The 18,297-nt window shown below is 44.2% G+C and overlaps 1 protein-coding gene across 2 annotated transcripts in view; it reads right to left on the bottom strand.

The window, feature by feature from the left end:
• Positions 1 to 18,297, bottom strand: part of LOC111963819 (solute carrier family 12 member 2-like) — a 117,334-nt gene that overhangs the window by 38,146 nt on the left and 60,891 nt on the right. Inside the window, exons 19-21 of one of the 2 annotated variants that reach the window (XM_023987361.2) lie at positions 16,689 to 16,768; positions 15,591 to 15,731; positions 3,107 to 3,154 (exon numbers count right to left, since the gene is read on the bottom strand). In XM_023987361.2, the coding sequence (XP_023843129.1) occupies positions 3,107 to 3,154; positions 15,591 to 15,731; positions 16,689 to 16,768 (269 nt within the window). The remainder of the gene's footprint in view (positions 1 to 3,106; positions 3,155 to 15,590; positions 15,732 to 16,688; positions 16,769 to 18,297) is intronic. The other variant, XM_023987362.2, reaches the window with a different exon arrangement.

The raw sequence follows: 18,297 nt of genomic DNA, 5'->3' as shown, positions 1-18,297 counted from the left end.
TAATGTGAAAATTGTTCCTCAGTGTAATGTGTCAACTGTGTCCTCAGTGTAATTGAACTGGTCCCAGTGTAATGTAACTGTGTCCTCAGTTGTAATGTAAACGTGGGCTCAGTAATGTTAGAATTGGTGGGCTCAGTGTAATGTAAACTGTGGCTCAGTGTAATGTGAAAGTGTGGCTCATGTTAATGTAAACTGTGGCTCAGTAGAATGTGAAGTGGCTCAGTCTTAATGTAAACTGTGGGCCTTCAGTGTAATATAAACTGTGTGCTCAGTTATAATTAAACTGTGTGCTCAGTGTAATGTAAATTGTGGGCACTCAGTGTAATGTAAACTGTGGGCTCAGTAATCGTGAAGTGGGCTCAGTGTAATGTAAACTGTGGTCTCAGGCAATGTAAACTCGTGGGCCTCAGTGCAATGTAAACTGTGGGCTCAGTGCAAAGTAAACTGTGTGCTCAGTGCAATGTAATACTGTCGGCCTCAGTGTAATGTAACTATGGGCTCATTAATGTAACTGTGTGCTCAGTGTAATGTAAACTGTTGTGTCAGTGATAATGTAAAACTGTGGGCTACAGTTGTAATGTTAAAACTGTGGGCGTCAGTGTAATGTGAAGTGGGCTCAGTTGTAATGTAAAATAACTGTGGTCTCAGATGCAATGTAAAACTTGTGGCTCAGTGGTAATGTAAACGGGCTCAGTGTAATGTAAAACTGTTGCTCCTGTGTAATGTAAACTGTGGGCTCGGTGTAATGTAACTGACTGGGCTCGGTGTAATGTAAACTGGGCTCAGTTGTAATGTAAACTGTTGGCTCAGTGTAATGGAAGTGGGCTCAGTGTAATGTAAACTGTGGGCTCAGTTATGTGAACTGTGTTTCATGTAGATCGTGAACGTGTCCTCAGTGTAATGTGAACTGTGTCCTCAGATGATGTGAACGTTCCTCAGTGTAATTGTGAACTGTGTCCTCAGTGTAATGTGAACTGTGTTCCTCAGTGTAAGTGTAAACTGTGGCTCAGTGTAATGCTAAATAGGTCAGGTCAGTGTAATGTAAAACTGTGGGCTCAGTGTAATGTGAAGTGGGTCTCAGTGTAATTGTAAAACTGTGGGCTCGTAGAATGTGAAGTGGGCTCCAGTGTAAGTAAACTGTGGGCTCAGTGTAATGTAACTGTGGGCTCAGGTAATGTAAAACTGGGCTCATGTAAGTGAAGTGCTCAGTGTAAGTAAACTGTGGGCTCAGATTAATGTAAAACTGTGGCTCAGTGTAATGTTGAAGTGGGCTCAGTGTAAGTGAGTGGGCTCATGTGTTAATGTCGTAAGTGGGCTCAGTGTCAATGTGGTGTGTATGTGAAAGTGCGTTCTCAAGTGGTAATGTGAACTGGTGTGCAGTCAAGTGAGTGTCTATTGTATACATTCCTTCATCTACTCGGTCGTCTCTGAGTGTAGTTCTGTGACCTGGCTAATGTGCCAGGAATTGTGGAAAATCAACACAAGCATTGTGACCTGAAGAAGCACATGACTATTATACCACTATAGACGAGGAAGAGCGAGTACACAGGCAGGGAGGAGTGGAAGCAGAAAGAATGAGAGGAAGAGAAGGTAAGAAGCAAGACAAACCACAAAGAGCCAGCCATGCTAGGCTTGTAAGGAACAGTATCGGAGACCAGTGACAAGAGTATAGAACTGTCATCTCTCTTGCAGAGAGACAGAACAGTTGCACTTAAGACTGAGGAAGTTCCAGAGACTAGTAAAAGAGATTGGAAGACTAAAAACAAACAGAGTGCACACACCAGCACAAGTCCTTATAGAACAAAGAGAGAAATAGCCCTCTACACTGCCACAAGAGCAGATACACACAGCTAAGAACAAAGAGGAAGACCCTCTCTCACAAGCTGCCAAGAGAGATACGCACGACAGGCTCAAGAACAAAGAGGGAAGACCCCTTTCACACGCCACAGAAGCCAGATCAATCACACATCACACAACACACACCACAACACACACGAGCACAACACAGCACACACACACACACAAACACCCCACACTGTCCACACAACACAACCACACACGCACACCACAACTCACACAGCACACACACACAACACACCACACACAACACACCACACACACACACACACAGCTAAGAACAAAGAGAGAAGACCCTCGTCACACTGCACAGAGCAGATACACCACACACAGCTAAGAACAAAGAGGAAGACCCTCTCACACTGCCACAGAGCAGATACACACGACACACACACAGCTAAGAACAAAGAGGAAGACGCCTCTCTACACTGGCACAGAGCAGATGACACACAGCTAAGAAAAAGAGGAGACCCTCTCACACTGCCACAGAAGCAGATACCACACAGGCTAAGAACAAAGAGGAAAAGACCCTCTACACAACCTGCCACAGAGAGATACACACACACACACACACACCCACACACACACAACACACAAGCACACAAACACACACACACACACACACACACACAGCTAAGAACAAAGAGGAAGATCCTCTCACACTGCCACAGAGCAGAATTGTACACACCACCACACACACAACAGCTAAGAACAAAGGAAGATCCTCTCACACTGCCACAGAGCAGATGGTACACACACACACACACACACACACACACACACACACACACACACACACAGCTAAGAACAAAGAGGAAGATCCTCTCACTGCCACAGAGCAGATGTCTATAAACACACACACACACACACACACACGCAACGGCGCTTCAGAGACTGCGCTAGAGCTACAGGTAGTCGGATTGAGTCAGGAGCGGAAAGAGGAAAGGAGGAACAAACAGTTATTCCCAGAGCCAGGCAGCTAAGACTACTAGATGACAGAGTAACAAAGAGTGAGAGACAATGTGTTGCATGAGGGTGAGAGCAATAGAAACAGAGAAAAAGAAAACCAAACTCAACCAGGTTCAACGGCTTTTCGAGCGCTCACGACAGAGAGTGAGAACAAGATAAACGTGTTTTATTTCAATACGGTTACATGACAGACAAAGAATGAGTACGTGTGCAAGTGAGTGAAAGTAATAGAAGGAGAGAAAAGGAAAAGTAAGGCAACTCAATAAGGTGGACTGCCTGCCTTTTTTCAATAGGGGCTTCGTTGCGGCTTTGCATTCGTCATCGTCATCTGGATCATGTAAAAAAAAAAAAGAAAAAAGAGGGAGGTAAAGAAGAAAAAAAGAGCGAGAGAGAACGGAGAGGTTAACGTTTTTACTGCTGTCGCCATGATGGGAAACATGCGTCAATAGCACCGCTACAATGAGGGGTCTGTTCTGGGGGCGGGGTGTCAGGTGGACCGCTGTGTCATTTATCCCTGCGCCAAAACGAGATGGAATGGGGCTCCAATGGAAAAGGCATCAGCGGCAACACACAAGCACACACACTTGGGGTCCCTCAGGAAAAGAAATGTTGAATCCAGGCAATGGTTAGAAATTGGGTCATCGGAAAACTCCACCACTGCCTTAGTAGTGGATGAGCTCTTGGGACACGCCAAGTTAGCGAAGCCAGTGTTTATAGCCAGGGCACACTCTTTAGTCTTCACAGAGACAAACATTATTGGCTGCAACTTCAACCATTTGAGAAACACTGTTTTACGACCACTTTAACAGTTTAACCCATAATAGTCTAAGTCGAGTCTAAGCCGGGGGATGGGGTTCTACTAAGCAATATGCAATTGTTTTAAGGGCACACCAAAGTTTATTTAGCTGTTTGATTTAGAATTTTAAGACCCCTTGAAGTATAAAAAAAATGTGGGATAAATTTTTAATTTTGGCCTTACTGCTATTAGCCCATACAAACACATTGAATAACAGATTCATTCACTACATGGATAGTCCCCGAAAAATCCAAAGAAGTTTGTTCTCTAGTGTCTCCCCTATATCTGAGAGATGTAAGAAAGACCAAGATTTTTTGGGTTGCTGTTGTTGGCATGTTAACACATTTTTTTGGCACTAAACAGTCTCCATATATACTTCCATTCATTTTTTCCGACTGGTACCAGGGGACCTTCAGACGAGTCTTGTGAGGCCTGTGGGCATCTTAGAGCAAAACAAACCGACGTGCATGTTCGTGATAGTCTCACCTTTCCACAGAGGGGTCATATTAGTGTGTAGCCCAAACTGTTCGGACGCTACAGATAGAAGTTGGCAGATCGGCTGTACCAACTTCAGACAAGTCCCACGACGGGGCGTAGAGCAAAACGGAGACTCATCTTTCCATAGACATAATAGTTTGTAAGCCAAACCGTTTAGACGCTACAGAGGATTTTGTGTGATGACTGATTTTCGGGATATCTCATAGCCTGACGCTCTAGCTCTGTCACCGCAGATGCGTAAGTGCAACATAGGGGGATGCGGTGGATTGAGTCACATCCAATGCAAAAAAAAAACATCTCTAGTTTTAAACTGACAGATTTTTATGGGGATTTTTTATTATGCTAATTAGAATTATGCGGGGACGCAGACATCAACCTTAGGGGGTTAAAACATACAAAGCCTTGGGCCTTAAACCCTTACTTCTAAGGTATTTTTGAGAGGTTTTCTGGTCGAGGTTCGCAAGTGTGAGAAGATGGAGAATAATGTTGTGGAAAATGACTAAATAAATAAATAATCGGAGAAAATAATAAAAGGTTCCGGCGTTAAGCATTGCTTGCAGCTAAGCCAACTACAGACGTGACAATCTTAATTTGACTGTTTTTGTCACCTGGCCCACTATGTTCACTATGTAGTGAACACCAGGGTTTCTGTTAGGAAAATGTGGTGCCAGACAACGTGAKCAGGAATATTTAATTTACCGGCCGTTTGAGAAATTGACCGGACCCATATGCATTGGGTGCATAACCTATTAGGGCGCCCATGCTCAGAATAACAGAAATCACATTTAGATTATGTTAATGAATCTTAACAGAACATGCAACTCTGTACATAAGTAGCCAATAAAACMTCATTTTTAAACATTTGCTAAAATGCAATTCGCGGGAAAAGACCCTTCTAAACAGATCACCTGATAAAGGTTCCATGTGTGACAGACACAAATCTCTGTTAGAAACTTCTCTGTTGGAAAAATCTGACAATGCAACAACTAGGATGGGTTGCTAATGTGACAAGGATTGTGCCTTTGGCTTCTGGACAACGAAAGAAAGTTGATACGAAAACCAATAGAGCAGGAGAGAAATGGCATAGCGGTGGGTCCAATAGGGGAGTAAATGGACATACATTTGCCAAAATGATGTAATTACTCCTGTCTCTACAGAAACGGACTAAGATTTTTTCAAAATACTTCACCAGAAAGCATGACTTAGCCACAGAGGATCATTAGGGAATTCCTCAACTTGGGCAGCGTGTGTGGCAATAGGTCTTGCTTATTTATGGCGTTGCGGCAGTCAATGAAAAGCATCTAAAATGTGTGTYAAGTACAGTGATGGAAAAAGTACTCAATTGTCATACTTGAATAAAAGTAAAAGACAACTTCATAGAAAATGACTCAAGTAAAGCCACCCACTAAATTACTACTTGAGTAAAAGTCAAACTATTTGGTTTTAAATATACTTAAGTATCAAAAGTAAATGGAATTGTTAAAATGTACTTAAGTATCAAAAGTAAAAGTGTAAATCATTTAAAATTCCTTATATTATATATATATATATTTTTTACTGATAGCCAGGGGCACACTCCAACTCTCAGACATCATTTACAAATGAAGCATTTGTGTTTAATGAGTCTGCCAGATCAGAGGCAGTAGGGATGACCATGGATGTTCTCTTGATAAGTGAGTGAATTGGACAATTGTCCTGTTCTGTTAAGCATTCAAAATGTAATGAGTACTTTTGGGTGTCAGGGAAAATGCATAGAGTAAAAAGTACATTATTTTCTTTAGGAATGTAGTGAAGTAAAAGTTGTCAAAGTAAATATTAAATTACAGATACCCCAAAATACTACTTAAGTAAAAATACTTTAAAGTACTATACGGTGCCTTAAGAAAGCATTCAGACCTCTTGACTCTTTCCACATATTGTTACGTTACAGCCTTATTCTAAAATTGATAAATATATATTTTTTAAACTCAGCAATCTACACATATTTGGATATAAGAGCAACGTCAACTCTGGTCAGGCTCCGTAGACGGGCGCACCGCTCCCGAGCATACTACTCGCCAATGTCCAGTCTCTTGACAACAAGGTAGACGAAATCCGAGCAAGGGTTGCCTTCCAGAGAGACATCAGAGATTGTACCGTTCTTTGTTTCACGGAAAAATGGCTCACTCGGGATACGTTATCAGTCGGTACAGCCACCTGGCTTCTTCACGCATCGCGCCGACAGAAACAAACATCTCTCTGGTAAGAAGAAGGGTGAAGGGAGGGTATGGTATGCCTTATGATTAACGAGACGTGGTGTGATCATAACAACATACAGGAACTCAAGTCCTTTTGTTCACCTGAACTAGAATTCCTTACAATCAAATACCGACCGCATTATCTACCAAGATAATTCTCTTCGATCATAATCACAGTCGTGTATATCCCCCCCAAGCAGACACCTCGACGGCCCTGAAAGAACTTCATTGGACTCTATGTAAACTGGAAACCACATATCCTGAGGCTGCATWTATTGTAGCTGGGGATTTTAACAAGGCTAATCTGAAATCAAGGCTCCTTAAATTTTATCAGCATATTGAATGCGCGACCCGGGCTGGCAAAACCCTGGATCATTGTTATTCTACCTTCCGCGACGAATATAAAGCCCTACCCCGCCCTCCTTTCGGAAAATCTGACCACGACTCCATTTTGTTGCTCCCAGCCTATAGAAAGAAAATAAAACAGGAAGCGCCCGTGCTCAGGTCTGTTCAACGCTGGTCCGACCAATCTGATTCCACGCTTCAAGATTTCTTAGATCACGGGGACTGTGATATGTTCTGCATAGCGTCGGACAATAACATTGATGAATACGCTGATTTGGTGAGTGAGTTTATTAGCAAGTGCATCGGTGATGTTGTACCCACAGCATCTATTAAAACATTCCCCAACCAGAAACTGTGGATTGATGGCAGTATTCGTGCAAAACTGAAAGCGCAAACGACTGCTTTTAATCAGGGCAAGGTGACCGGAAACATGACCGAATACAAACAGTGTAGCTATTCCCTCCACAAGGCAATCAAACAAGCTAAGCGTCAGTATAGAGACAAAGTAGAGTCGCAATTCAAGGGCTCAGACACGAGGTATGTGGCAGTGTCTACAGTCAATCACGGACTACAAAAGGAAAACCAGCCCCGTCGCGGACCACGATGTCTTTGCTCCCAGTCAACTAAACAACTTCATTGCTCGCTTTGAGGACAATTACAGTGCTACTGACACGGCCCAGCTACAAAAACCTGCGGGCTCTCCTTCACTGCAGCCAACGTTTTTTTATTTTTATTTTTATTTCACCTTTATTTAACCAGGTAGGCTAGTTTGAGAAAAAGTTCTCATTTGCAACTGCGACCTGGCCAAGATAAAGGCATAGCAGTGTGAACAGACAACACAGAGTTACACATGGAGTAAACAATAAACAAGTCATAACATGGTAGAAAAAGAGAATCTATATACAATGGTGCAAAAAGCATGAGGTAGGCAATAAATCGAATAATTACAATTTAGCAATTAACACTGGAGTGATAAATATCAGATGATCATGTGCAGAGAGATATTGGTACTGGTGTGCAAATGAAGCAGAAAAGTAAATAAATAAAAGCAGTATGGGGGGTGAGGTAGGTTAAATTGGTGGGGTAGTTTACAGATGGGACTATGTACAGCTGCAGCGATCGGTTAGCTGCTCGGATAGCAAGATTTTTAAGTTGTTGAGGGAGATAAAAGTTCCAACTTCAGAGATTTTTGCAATTCGTTCCAGTCGCAGGCAGCAGAGAACTGGAAAGAAGGCGTCCAAATGAGGTTTTGGCTTTAGGGATGATCAGTGAGATACACCTGCTGGAGCGCGTGCTGCGGGTGGGTGTAGCCATCGTGACCAGTGAACTGAGATAGGCGGCACTTTACCTAGCATAGCCTTGTAGATGACCTGGAGCCAGTGGTTCTGACGTACGAACATGTAGCGAGGGCAGCCGACTATAGGGCATACAGGTCGCAGTGGTGGGTCGTATAGGTGCATTTAGTAACAAAACGAATGGCACTGTGATAAACTGCATCCAGTTTGCTGAGTTAGAGTGTTGGAAGCTATTTTGTAGATGACATCGCCGAAGTCGAGGATCGGCAGGATAGTCACAGTTTTACTAGGGTAAGTTTGGCGGCGTGAGTGAAGGAGGCTTTGTTGCGGAATAGAAAGCCGATTCTTGATTTGGATTTTGGATTGGAGATGGTTTGATATGAGTCCTGGAAGGAGAGTTTGCAGTCTAGCCAGACACCTAGGTACTTATAATTCCAACATATTCTAGGTCAGGAACCGTCCAGGGTGGTGATGCTAGTCGGGCGTGCGGGGTGGCAGGCAGCGAACGGTTGAAAAAAGCATGCATTTGGTTTTACTAGCGTTTAAGGAGCTAGTTGGAGAGCCGACGGAAGGGTGTTGTATTGGCATTGAAGCTCGTTTGGAGGTTAGATCTCAGCACAGTGGTCCAAGGTTGACAGCGGCGCGGAAATATTAGAACATGGGTAGTCGTACTGCGCGATAAGGGAGATGGTGGATCGGATGCCCGCAGCAAGAGCAAACATCAATTGATTTAAAGTAGAGAAAAGTCGGCCCGAGAATTGAACCCTGTGGGTACCCCCATAGAGACTTGCCAGAGAACCTGGACAACATGCCCTCCGATTGACACAACTCGAAACTCGTCTCTGCAAAGATTGGTGAACCATGCGCAAGGCAGTCATTAGAAAAAACCGAGGCTACTGAGGTCTGACGCGATATAGAATTATGGTGATACAGACAAGTCGAAAAGGCCTTGGCCAGGTCGATGAAGACGGCTGCACAGTAAATGTCTTTTTTATCGATGGCGGTTTACAGAATGATCGTTTATACTTGAGCCGTGCTGAGGTTGCATCTCGTGACCGCCTCGGGAAAAACGGATTGCACAGCGGAGAAGGTAGCGGTGGGATTCGAGATGGGTCAGTATCTGTTTTGTTGACTTGGCTTTCGAAGAGAACCTTAGATAGGCAGGGGCAGATGGATATAAGGTCTGTAACAGTTTGGGTCCAGGGTGTCTCCCTTTGAAGAGGGGGATGACCGCGGCAGCTTTTCCCAATCCTTGGGGATCTCAGATGATACGAAGGAGAGGTTGACAGGCTGTAAATAGGGGGTGCGACAATGGCGGCGGACAGTTTTTCAGAAATAGGGGGTCCAGATTGTCAAGCCCAGTCTTGATTTGTATGGTGCCAGGTTTCCAGCTCTTTTCCAGAACATCTTGCTATCTGGATTTGGTAAAGGAGAAGCTGGGGAGGCTTGGGCGAGTAGCAGCGGGGGGGCGGGGCTGTTGGCGCCAAGTTTGGAGTCGCCAGGTAAGAAGCAATGGCCAGCCATTGAGAAATGCTTGTTGAAGTCTTCGATTATCACGGATTTATCGGTGGTGACCGTGTTACCCTAGCCTCAGTTGCAGTGGCAGCTGGGATGGGAGGTGCTCTTGTTTCTGCCCATGGACTTATACAGTATCCAGAACTTTTTGGAGTTTCTGCTTGAAAAAAGCTGGCCGTTTTGCTTTCCTGACTGAACTGCGTGTATTGGTTCCTGACTTCCCTGAAACAGTTGCATTATCCGGGGCTCTTCGATGGCTATTGCAGTTCGCCACAGGATGTGTTTTGTGTGGTCGAGGGCAGTCAGGTTCTGGTAGTGAACCAAAGGGCTATAATATGTTCTTGGTTCTGCATTTTTTGGACACGGAAGCATGCTTGTCTAATATGGCTGAGAAAGTAACATTTAAAAGATGACCAGGATCCTCAGACTGACGTTGATGAGTCATATCCTTCCATGGGTCCCCGGGCCGGTCGATTAGAAAGGCCTGCTTGCGTGAGTAAAACATTTAAACGTTTAACCCTTGCAAGGCTGCCGGCCAGACGACACCCCACTGCGTCCTCAGAGCATGCGCAAACCAAGCTGGCTGGTGTGTTTTCGGACAATTTCAATCATTCCTTATCCCAGTCTGTTGTTCCAACATGCTTTCAAAGAGGCCACCATTGTTCCTGTTCCCATGAAAGCTAAGGTAACTGAGCTAAATGACTATCGCCCGTAGCACTCACTTCCGTCATCATGACATGCTTTGAAAGACCGGTCAAGGACCATATCACCTCCACCTACCTGACACCCTAGACCCACTCCAATTGTCTTACCGCCCCAAGTGTACCGACCATCGTCCTGACCTCTGGCGAGCATCTTGTAAATCTGTGACCAATTTAAGCACCAAGTCTGGCTCGACCATGTGCACTGGGTCTGGACTTCCTGCGGGCTGGCCCCAGGTGGTGAGGTAGGAACACATCTCCACCCCGCTGATCTCAACACTGGGGCCCACAAGGGTGCGTTCTCAGCCTCTCCTGTACTCCTGTTACCCACGGACTGCGTGGCCATGCATGCCTCCAATCAATCATCAAGTTTGCAGACGACACTACAGTGGGCTTGATTACCAACAACGACGAGACGGCTAAGGGAGGAGGTGAGGCCCTCGGAGTGTGGTGTCAGGAAATAACTCACACTCAATAGAAGGAGATGATCGTGGACTTCAGAAAACAGCGGGGACCCCCTATCCACATGGACGGGACAGTAGTGGAGAAGGTGGTTTATGCGTACACATCACGGAAACTGAGGTACCACACGCAGCGTGGTGAAGGCGGCGCAGCAGCCGCCTCTTAACTACGAGGCTGGTATTTGGCTTGTACCAAAAACAACTCATAAACCTTTACAGATGCACAATCGAGAGACACTACACCCCGATGTCACAGGAAGGCCAAAACATACACACCCGAGGCATAGCCCTGTTCACCTCGCTATCATCCAGAAGGCGAGGTCAGTACAGGTGCATCAAAGGGGGAGAGAGACTGAAAACAGCTTTATCTCAAGGCACACGACTGTAAATGCATCACTAACATTGAGTGGCTGCTGCCAAATACTGACTCGTCTCCTAGCCACTTTATAAGGAAAAATGTATGTAATATTGTATCACTAGCCACTTTAAACAATGCACTTTTTGTATTTTATCATTACTTCTCATATGTATATATAGTACTATATACCATCTAATGCATCTTGCCTATGCGTTCGCTGCTCATTCATATATTTTTATGTACATATTATTATTCATTCCTTTACACTTGTGTGTATAAGGTAGTTGTTGTGAAATTGTTAGGTTAGATATTACTGCATGGTCGGAACTAGAAGCACAGGCATTTTGCTACACTCGCATTAACATCTACTAACCATGTGTATGTGACAAATAAAATTTGATTTGATACCCCATAATGACAAAGCGAAAACAGGTTGTTTGACATMTTGGTATAKAAATAAATAAAAARKGGTATCTAAAAAATAATGTATTCYGACCCTTTTCTATGAGYCTTGAAGTTGAGCTCAGGTGCATCCTGTTTCCATTGATCATCCTTGATGTTTCTACAACTTCATTGGAGTCCACCTGTGGTKAATTCAATTGATTGGACATGATTTGYAAAGGKACACACCTGTCTATATAAGGTCCCACAGTTGACAGTGCATGTCAGAGCAAAAARCAAGCCATGAGGTCAAAGGAATTGTCCATAGAGCTCTGAGACAGGACTGTGTCGCGGCACCGATCTGGGGAAGGGTACCAAAACATTTCTGCAGGATTGAAGGTCCCCAAGAACACAGTGGCCTCCATCATTCTTAAATAGAAGACGATAGGAAACACCAAGATTCTCCTAGAGCTGGCCGCCCAGCCAAACTGAACAATCGGGGAGGTGACCAAGAACCCGATGGTAACTCTGACAGAGCTCTAGAGTTCCTCTGTGGAGATGGGAGAACCTTCCAGAAGGATGACCATCTCTGCAACACTCTACCAAATCAGGCCTTTATGGTAGAGTGGCCAGACAGAAGCCACTCTTCATTAAAAAGGCACATGACAGCCCGCTTGGAYTTTGCCAAAAGGCACCCAAAGGACTCTGACCATGAGAAACAAGATTCTCTGGTCTGATGAAACCAAGATTGAACTCTTTGGCCTGAATGCCAAGCGTCACYTCTGGAGGAAACCTGGCACCATCCCTACTGTGAAGCATGGTGGTGGCAGCATCATGCTGTGGGGATTTTTTTCAGCAGCAGGGACTGGGAGACTAGTCAGGATCGAGATGAACGGAGCAAAATACAGAGAGATCCTTGATGAAAACCTGCTRCYGAGCACTCAGGACCTCAGACTGGGGCGAAGGTTCATCTTCCAACAGGACAATGACCCTAAGTACACAGCCAAGACATCGCAGGAGTGGCTTCGGGACAAGTCTCTGAATATCCTTGAGTGGCCCAGCCAGAGCCCGGACTTCAACCCCATCAAACATGTCTAGATAGACCTGGGGGGAAAAATCACTGCGCAGCAACGCTCCCCATCAAATCTGACAGAGRTTGAGAGCATCTGCAGAGAAGAATGGAAGAAACTCCCCAAATACAGGTGTGCCAAGCTTGTAGCGTCATACCCAAGAAGACTCGAGGTTGTAATCTCTGCCAAAGGTGCTTCAACAAAGTACTGAGTAATGGGTCTGAATACTTATGTAAATGTGATATTTCAGATTAATATTTTGTTCTATAAATTAGCAACATTTTCTAAAAACCTGTTTTTACTTGTCATTATGGGTTYTTGTGTGTAGATTGAGGGGGAAAAAACTGTTGAATCATTTTTAGAATAAGGCTGTTTTATTTATTTAACTAGGCAAGTRAGTTAAGAACAAATTCTTATTTGGTCTAAGGCACTGCATCTCAGTGCAAGAGGCGCCACTACAGTCCCTGGTTCGAATCCAGGCTGTATCACATCCGGCTGTGATTGGGAGTCCCATAGGGCGGCCCACAATTGTCCCAGCATCGTCCGGGTTTGGCCGTCATTGTAACTAAGAATTTGTTCTTAACRGACTTGACTAGTTAAATAAATACAATTATGTTATTCGTCCATAGGTCTGAAAAAAAATTGATATTATTTTTAGGCCATATCACCCAGGCCTACCCACAGGGTCACGGACATGGGACTCCCTACGGGAGGAAACAATTAAACGTGACGTGTGTGGCATAAATAGAATTCCGTGTCGGGAATCAACTGAAGTTCCCAGCCTGTCCGTAAGACATGTGGGAACAGTTCCCCTGTTTATTTGTCCACAGTTTAAGGAGGCAGCAGACAGACACAATGTTGAAGCCATCTGTGTGTGAGCACATGTGTATACGGTCGTGGCCAAACGTTTTGAGTATGACACCAATATTAATTTCCACAAAGTTTGATGCTTCAGTGTCTTTAGATATTTTTGTCAGATGTTACTATGGAATACTGAAGTATAATTACAAGGCTTTTATTGACAATTACATGAAGTAGATGCAAAGAGTCAATATTTGCAGTGTTGACCCTTCTTTTTCAAGACCTCTGCACCTGTCTCTTATACACATCTAGATGTGTATAAGAGACAGGTCCTGGCGCTTGCTGGACTTTCTTGGGCGCCCTGAAGCCTTCTTCACAACAATTGAACTGCTCTCCTTGAATTTCTTGATGATCCGATAAATGTTTGATTTAGGTGCAATCTTACTGGCAGCAATATCCTTGCCTGCGAAGCCCTTTTTGTGCAAAGCAATGATGACGGCATGTGTTTCCTTGCAGGTAACCATGGTTGACAGAGGAAGAACAATGATTCCAAGCACCACCCTCCTTTTGAAACTTCCAGTCTGTTATTCGACCTCAATCAGCATGACAGAGTGATCTCCAGCCTTGTCCTCGTCAACACTCACACCTGTGTTAACGAGAGAATCACTGACATGATGTCAGCTGGTCCTTTTGTGACAGGGCTGAAATGCAGTGGAAATGTTTTTTGGGGGATTCAGTTCATTTGCATGGCAAAGAGGGACTTTGCAATTGCAATTCATCTGATCACTCTTCATAACATTCTGGAGCTGTCTCTTATACACATCTAGATGTGTATAAGAGACAGACACAGGACTGATGCTAGCGCTCACCTTGTCTTCTCCGGACAAGCTTTTTTCCGGATGCCCCGAACAATAGGAAAGGGGATTCATCAGAGAAAATGACTTTACCCCAGTCCTCAGCAGTCCAATCCCTGTACCTTTTGCAGAATACCAGTCTGTCCCTGATGTTTTTCCTGGAGAGAAGTGGCTTCTTTGCTGCCCTTCTTGACACCAGGCCATCCTCCAAAAGTCTTCGCCTCACTGTGCGTGCAGATGCACTCACACCTGCCATTGCCCTGCTGCCATTCCTGAGCAAGCTCTGATCGGGATCTGGTGCCCCGATCCCGCAGCTGAATCAACTTTAGGAGACGGTCCTGGCGCTTGCTGGACTTTCTTGGGCGCCCTGAAGCCTTCTTCACAACAATTGAACTGCTCTCCTTGAATTTCTTGATGATCCGATAAATGTTTGATTTAGGTGCAATCTTACTGGCAGCAATATCCTTGCCTGCGAAGCCCTTTTTGTGCAAAGCAATGATGACGGCATGTGTTTCCTTGCAGGTAACCATGGTTGACAGAGGAAGAACAATGATTCCAAGCACCACCCTCCTTTTGAATCTTCCAGTCTGTTATTCGACCTCAATCAGCATGACAGAGTGATCTCCAGCCTTGTCCTCGTCAACACTCACACCTGTGTTAACGAGAGAATCACTGACATGATGTCAGCTGGTCCTTTTGCGACAGGGCTGAAATGCAGTGGAAATGTTTTTTGGGGGATTCAGTTCATTTGCATGGCAAAGAGGGACTTTGCAATTGCAATTCATCTGATCACTCTTCATAACATTCTGGAGTATATGCAAATTGCCATCATACAAACTGAGACAGCAGACTTTGTGAAAATTAATATTTGTGTCATTCTCAAAACTTTTGGCCACAACTGTACATGCATGAGATGTTTCCGTGTATGTGTGTGTACATGCACAAGTGTGTGTGTGTAAACAAACAAGGACACACACTGTAGTAAAGCCATCTGTGTGCTGTGGAGACTAACAGACTGGGCCCAGTGGGAAGGCTGGGGMTCACAGGGTCAGAGGCCACWTCCTCTCTGAGTAGWGCGGTTTACAGGCCCGCCACTCAGTGTAGCCTAGTTACTGGCTGGAGAAGCATAAGGGAGGCCTTTGAGAGATCTAGAGYYGGATCAGCGTGTGGCGGTAAACTGCTTTCAGAATTCTTACATCCGAAACCCCTTCCTCAAGAGCCAAAACAGCACGTTCACATTGTGATTTCACAAATGCCTAATTTTCCATATCTCAATGTGAAGTTGTAAAAAAATTAGGTGACCAACCTTCCTGCTCCTTCAGAGCTGAAGAGTGTTCCCGTCCTGCACAGCAATCGGGACCTCGATTAGCCGAATCAGGTATGTGCGCACAACGACTGGTGTAAAAAGGCACTCACTGTTTATATGTGGGTTACTTTAGAATGACACCTGACCTTTCTGGATGGCTGGGCTGTTCTGAACACTGGTGGCCTTGGAAAAAGGCTTGGACGAGTCTCCGTCWGAGTCCTTCATGTCGATGGACACCACCACATCCTTCATCCCTGACGTCTTCTCCTGCGACGACAGCAGGTCATCTGTGAAACGACAAAGCTAAACCATTAACCATGTTTACTGGACATCTGTTAATGTTTGTTAACAGATGACCAGTGAAGCTAAACTATTAGCCTAGAGCAAAAAGAACATCATGTAAACGTCAAAAACCAATTACCTGGAAAATAGCATGGGCTTTGTCAGTGGAAAAAAACTTAAACAAGAGTCATTTTTGTGTCCACTAAACACAGATGTGGAAGGTAACTCTTAAAATGTAGGAAATAATCTTGATGATGGGGTTATTTGGTGGGTAAAAGGCAAACAGTGTGTTCTGAAATGGTGGCTGAGCCATTTGGGCCAATTTAGGTGAATTTGGGTGGAAAAGCAGAGTCGCCGCCCACTATTGGCCATGCTACAAGCCAGGTCAACTGACTGGACTAAGGAAGATGAATTTAGACTTGAGTTTTATTTTAATGCTGTTATTATCAACATGCATTGACTAAGAGTTATTGGTGAACGAATGGTACGTGAGTAACACGTCTACTCTTCAACCAAGAAATGATCTTCCTCAGAAAATGTGAACCTTTAAGTGAAGAGGAATAAGAAGGTTAACAGCGAGTGACTGCGTGAGAACAAATCAAAGAGCCTAACTTCAATAACCTGCAGCTGGACTGTCTTTTGAAGGTTAATCTACTGAAAAATCCCTTTTATTCACCTCTCTCCAACTTTAGTTTAACAACCACACCTCAATTGGATGCTCTCGATTCCCTGTGTAGTTGCAAATTGGCCCAGACACAATCGTTGCGCTGAACAAGTTAACAGGACGCGGCAAAATACTAGTGCTGAATTCATTTTCTCAATAACTGAATAAAGCCTTAGGAGGAAACAAATGAGACAAGCTGTTAAGATTAGTCGTTTGGCAAGAGAGTGTGTGTGTGTGGGTAAGTATATCATGTAATTTGGTACGAAAGTGTTTCAGTGTGTGTTGTTTGTACACACACCTTGTTCTGAGATGTGGGATATGTCCAGTCCCTCCTTCAGTCTAAGGACCACGGAACCGTACTGGAAGTCAAAGGCATCGCTGAAAGGCACAAACAAACAAACGCACTCTGTTTGCATTATACAGGAAGCCGCTTGACACTGAGCAGGGCCTGTGTGTATGTGTACAACAAACTACATGAAACGTGCAGTTTTCCACTCAGACTAAACACGCGTACGCACTTTAACGAGGCGAACGCAAACAAACAAGCTAAGAACTCAAGCCGCAATGAAAGAGGCCAAGTTTCGAAGGACAAAGTGAAATGCCTGACTGGTAGAGATGGGATCTTCACAGACCACGTGAAAGCATGACTTCGCCCATTCTATACAACTGCATTGATGTAAGTGTATAGTAGAAGCGCACATAAAATGAAAACTAAAGAGCACATTGCTTAGAGTATTAGCGTAGGTTTTAATATGCTGGGGCTGAACCATCTCTAACCTTCCAATCTAATACAATGATCCCCACACTTTACGCCAGGTACTGATTCAGCCTAAATCCATTGGTGCATAATCTCATAACCAAGTTATCTTTACTCATTGTGTATAACATGTTTTACTTTTCTATTGTTTCTCTATTTTCTTTCTCTCTGCATTGTTGGGAAGGTAAGTAGGTAAGCATTTCACTGTTCTTTTAAAAAATGTAACTAGGCAACTCAGTTAAAAACAAATTCCTATTTACAATGACGGCCTACCAAAATTCAAATGGCCTCCTGCAGGGACGYGGGCTGAGATTAAAAATAAATTAAATACAAATATAGTACAAAATACACATCACGACAAGAGAGACAACACAACACTACATAAAGAGTCCTAAGACAACATAGCATGGCAGCAACACATAACACAGCATGGTAGCAACACAACATAACAACAACATGGTAGCAGCACAAAACATGGTACAAACATTATTGAGCACAGACAACAGTACAAAAGTCAAGGGGGTCGAGACAACAATACAACACAAAGCAGCCACAACAGTCTGTAAGAGAGTCCATGATTGAGAAAACTGTGCAGTTCGACCTTTAACAGAATGTGACTAGCAGAACGGTGTTGTATGTGGAGGATGAAGGCTGCAGTAGATATCTCAGATAGGGGGGCGTGAGGCCTAAGAGGGTTTTATAAATAAGTATTAACCAGAGATGACCAGTTTACAGAGGAGTATAGAGTGCAGTGATGTGTCCTATAAGGAGCATTGGTGGCAAATCTGATGGCCGAATGTTGAAGAACATCTAGCCGCTCGAGAGCACCCTTACCTGCCGATCTATAAATTACGTCTCCGTAATCTAGCATGGGTAGGATGGCCATCTGAATCAGGATTAGTTTGGCAGCTGGGGTGAAAGAGGAGCGATTACGATAGAGGAAACCAAGCCCAGATTTAACTTAAGCTTAAATTAAGTTTAAGCTTAGATATGTGCTGAGAGAAGGACAGTGTACCGTTTAGCCATATCCCCAAGTACTTGTTAGTCTACATCTGTTGCTTAACATTTGATTTGCGACTGAATAAAAGTTGACAGAAGTCCAAACTAGTGTGTGTGTCTATGTGTGTGTAGTACTCCATATAGAGTACTT

The sequence above is a fragment of the Salvelinus sp. IW2-2015 genome, linkage group LG5, assembly GCF_002910315.2.
Source record: "Salvelinus sp. IW2-2015 linkage group LG5, ASM291031v2, whole genome shotgun sequence".
NCBI classification, from domain to species: Eukaryota; Metazoa; Chordata; class Actinopteri; order Salmoniformes; family Salmonidae; genus Salvelinus; species Salvelinus sp. IW2-2015.
Note: the sequence above shows the minus strand (reverse complement) of the source record. Positions and strands in the feature narration are given on the sequence as shown.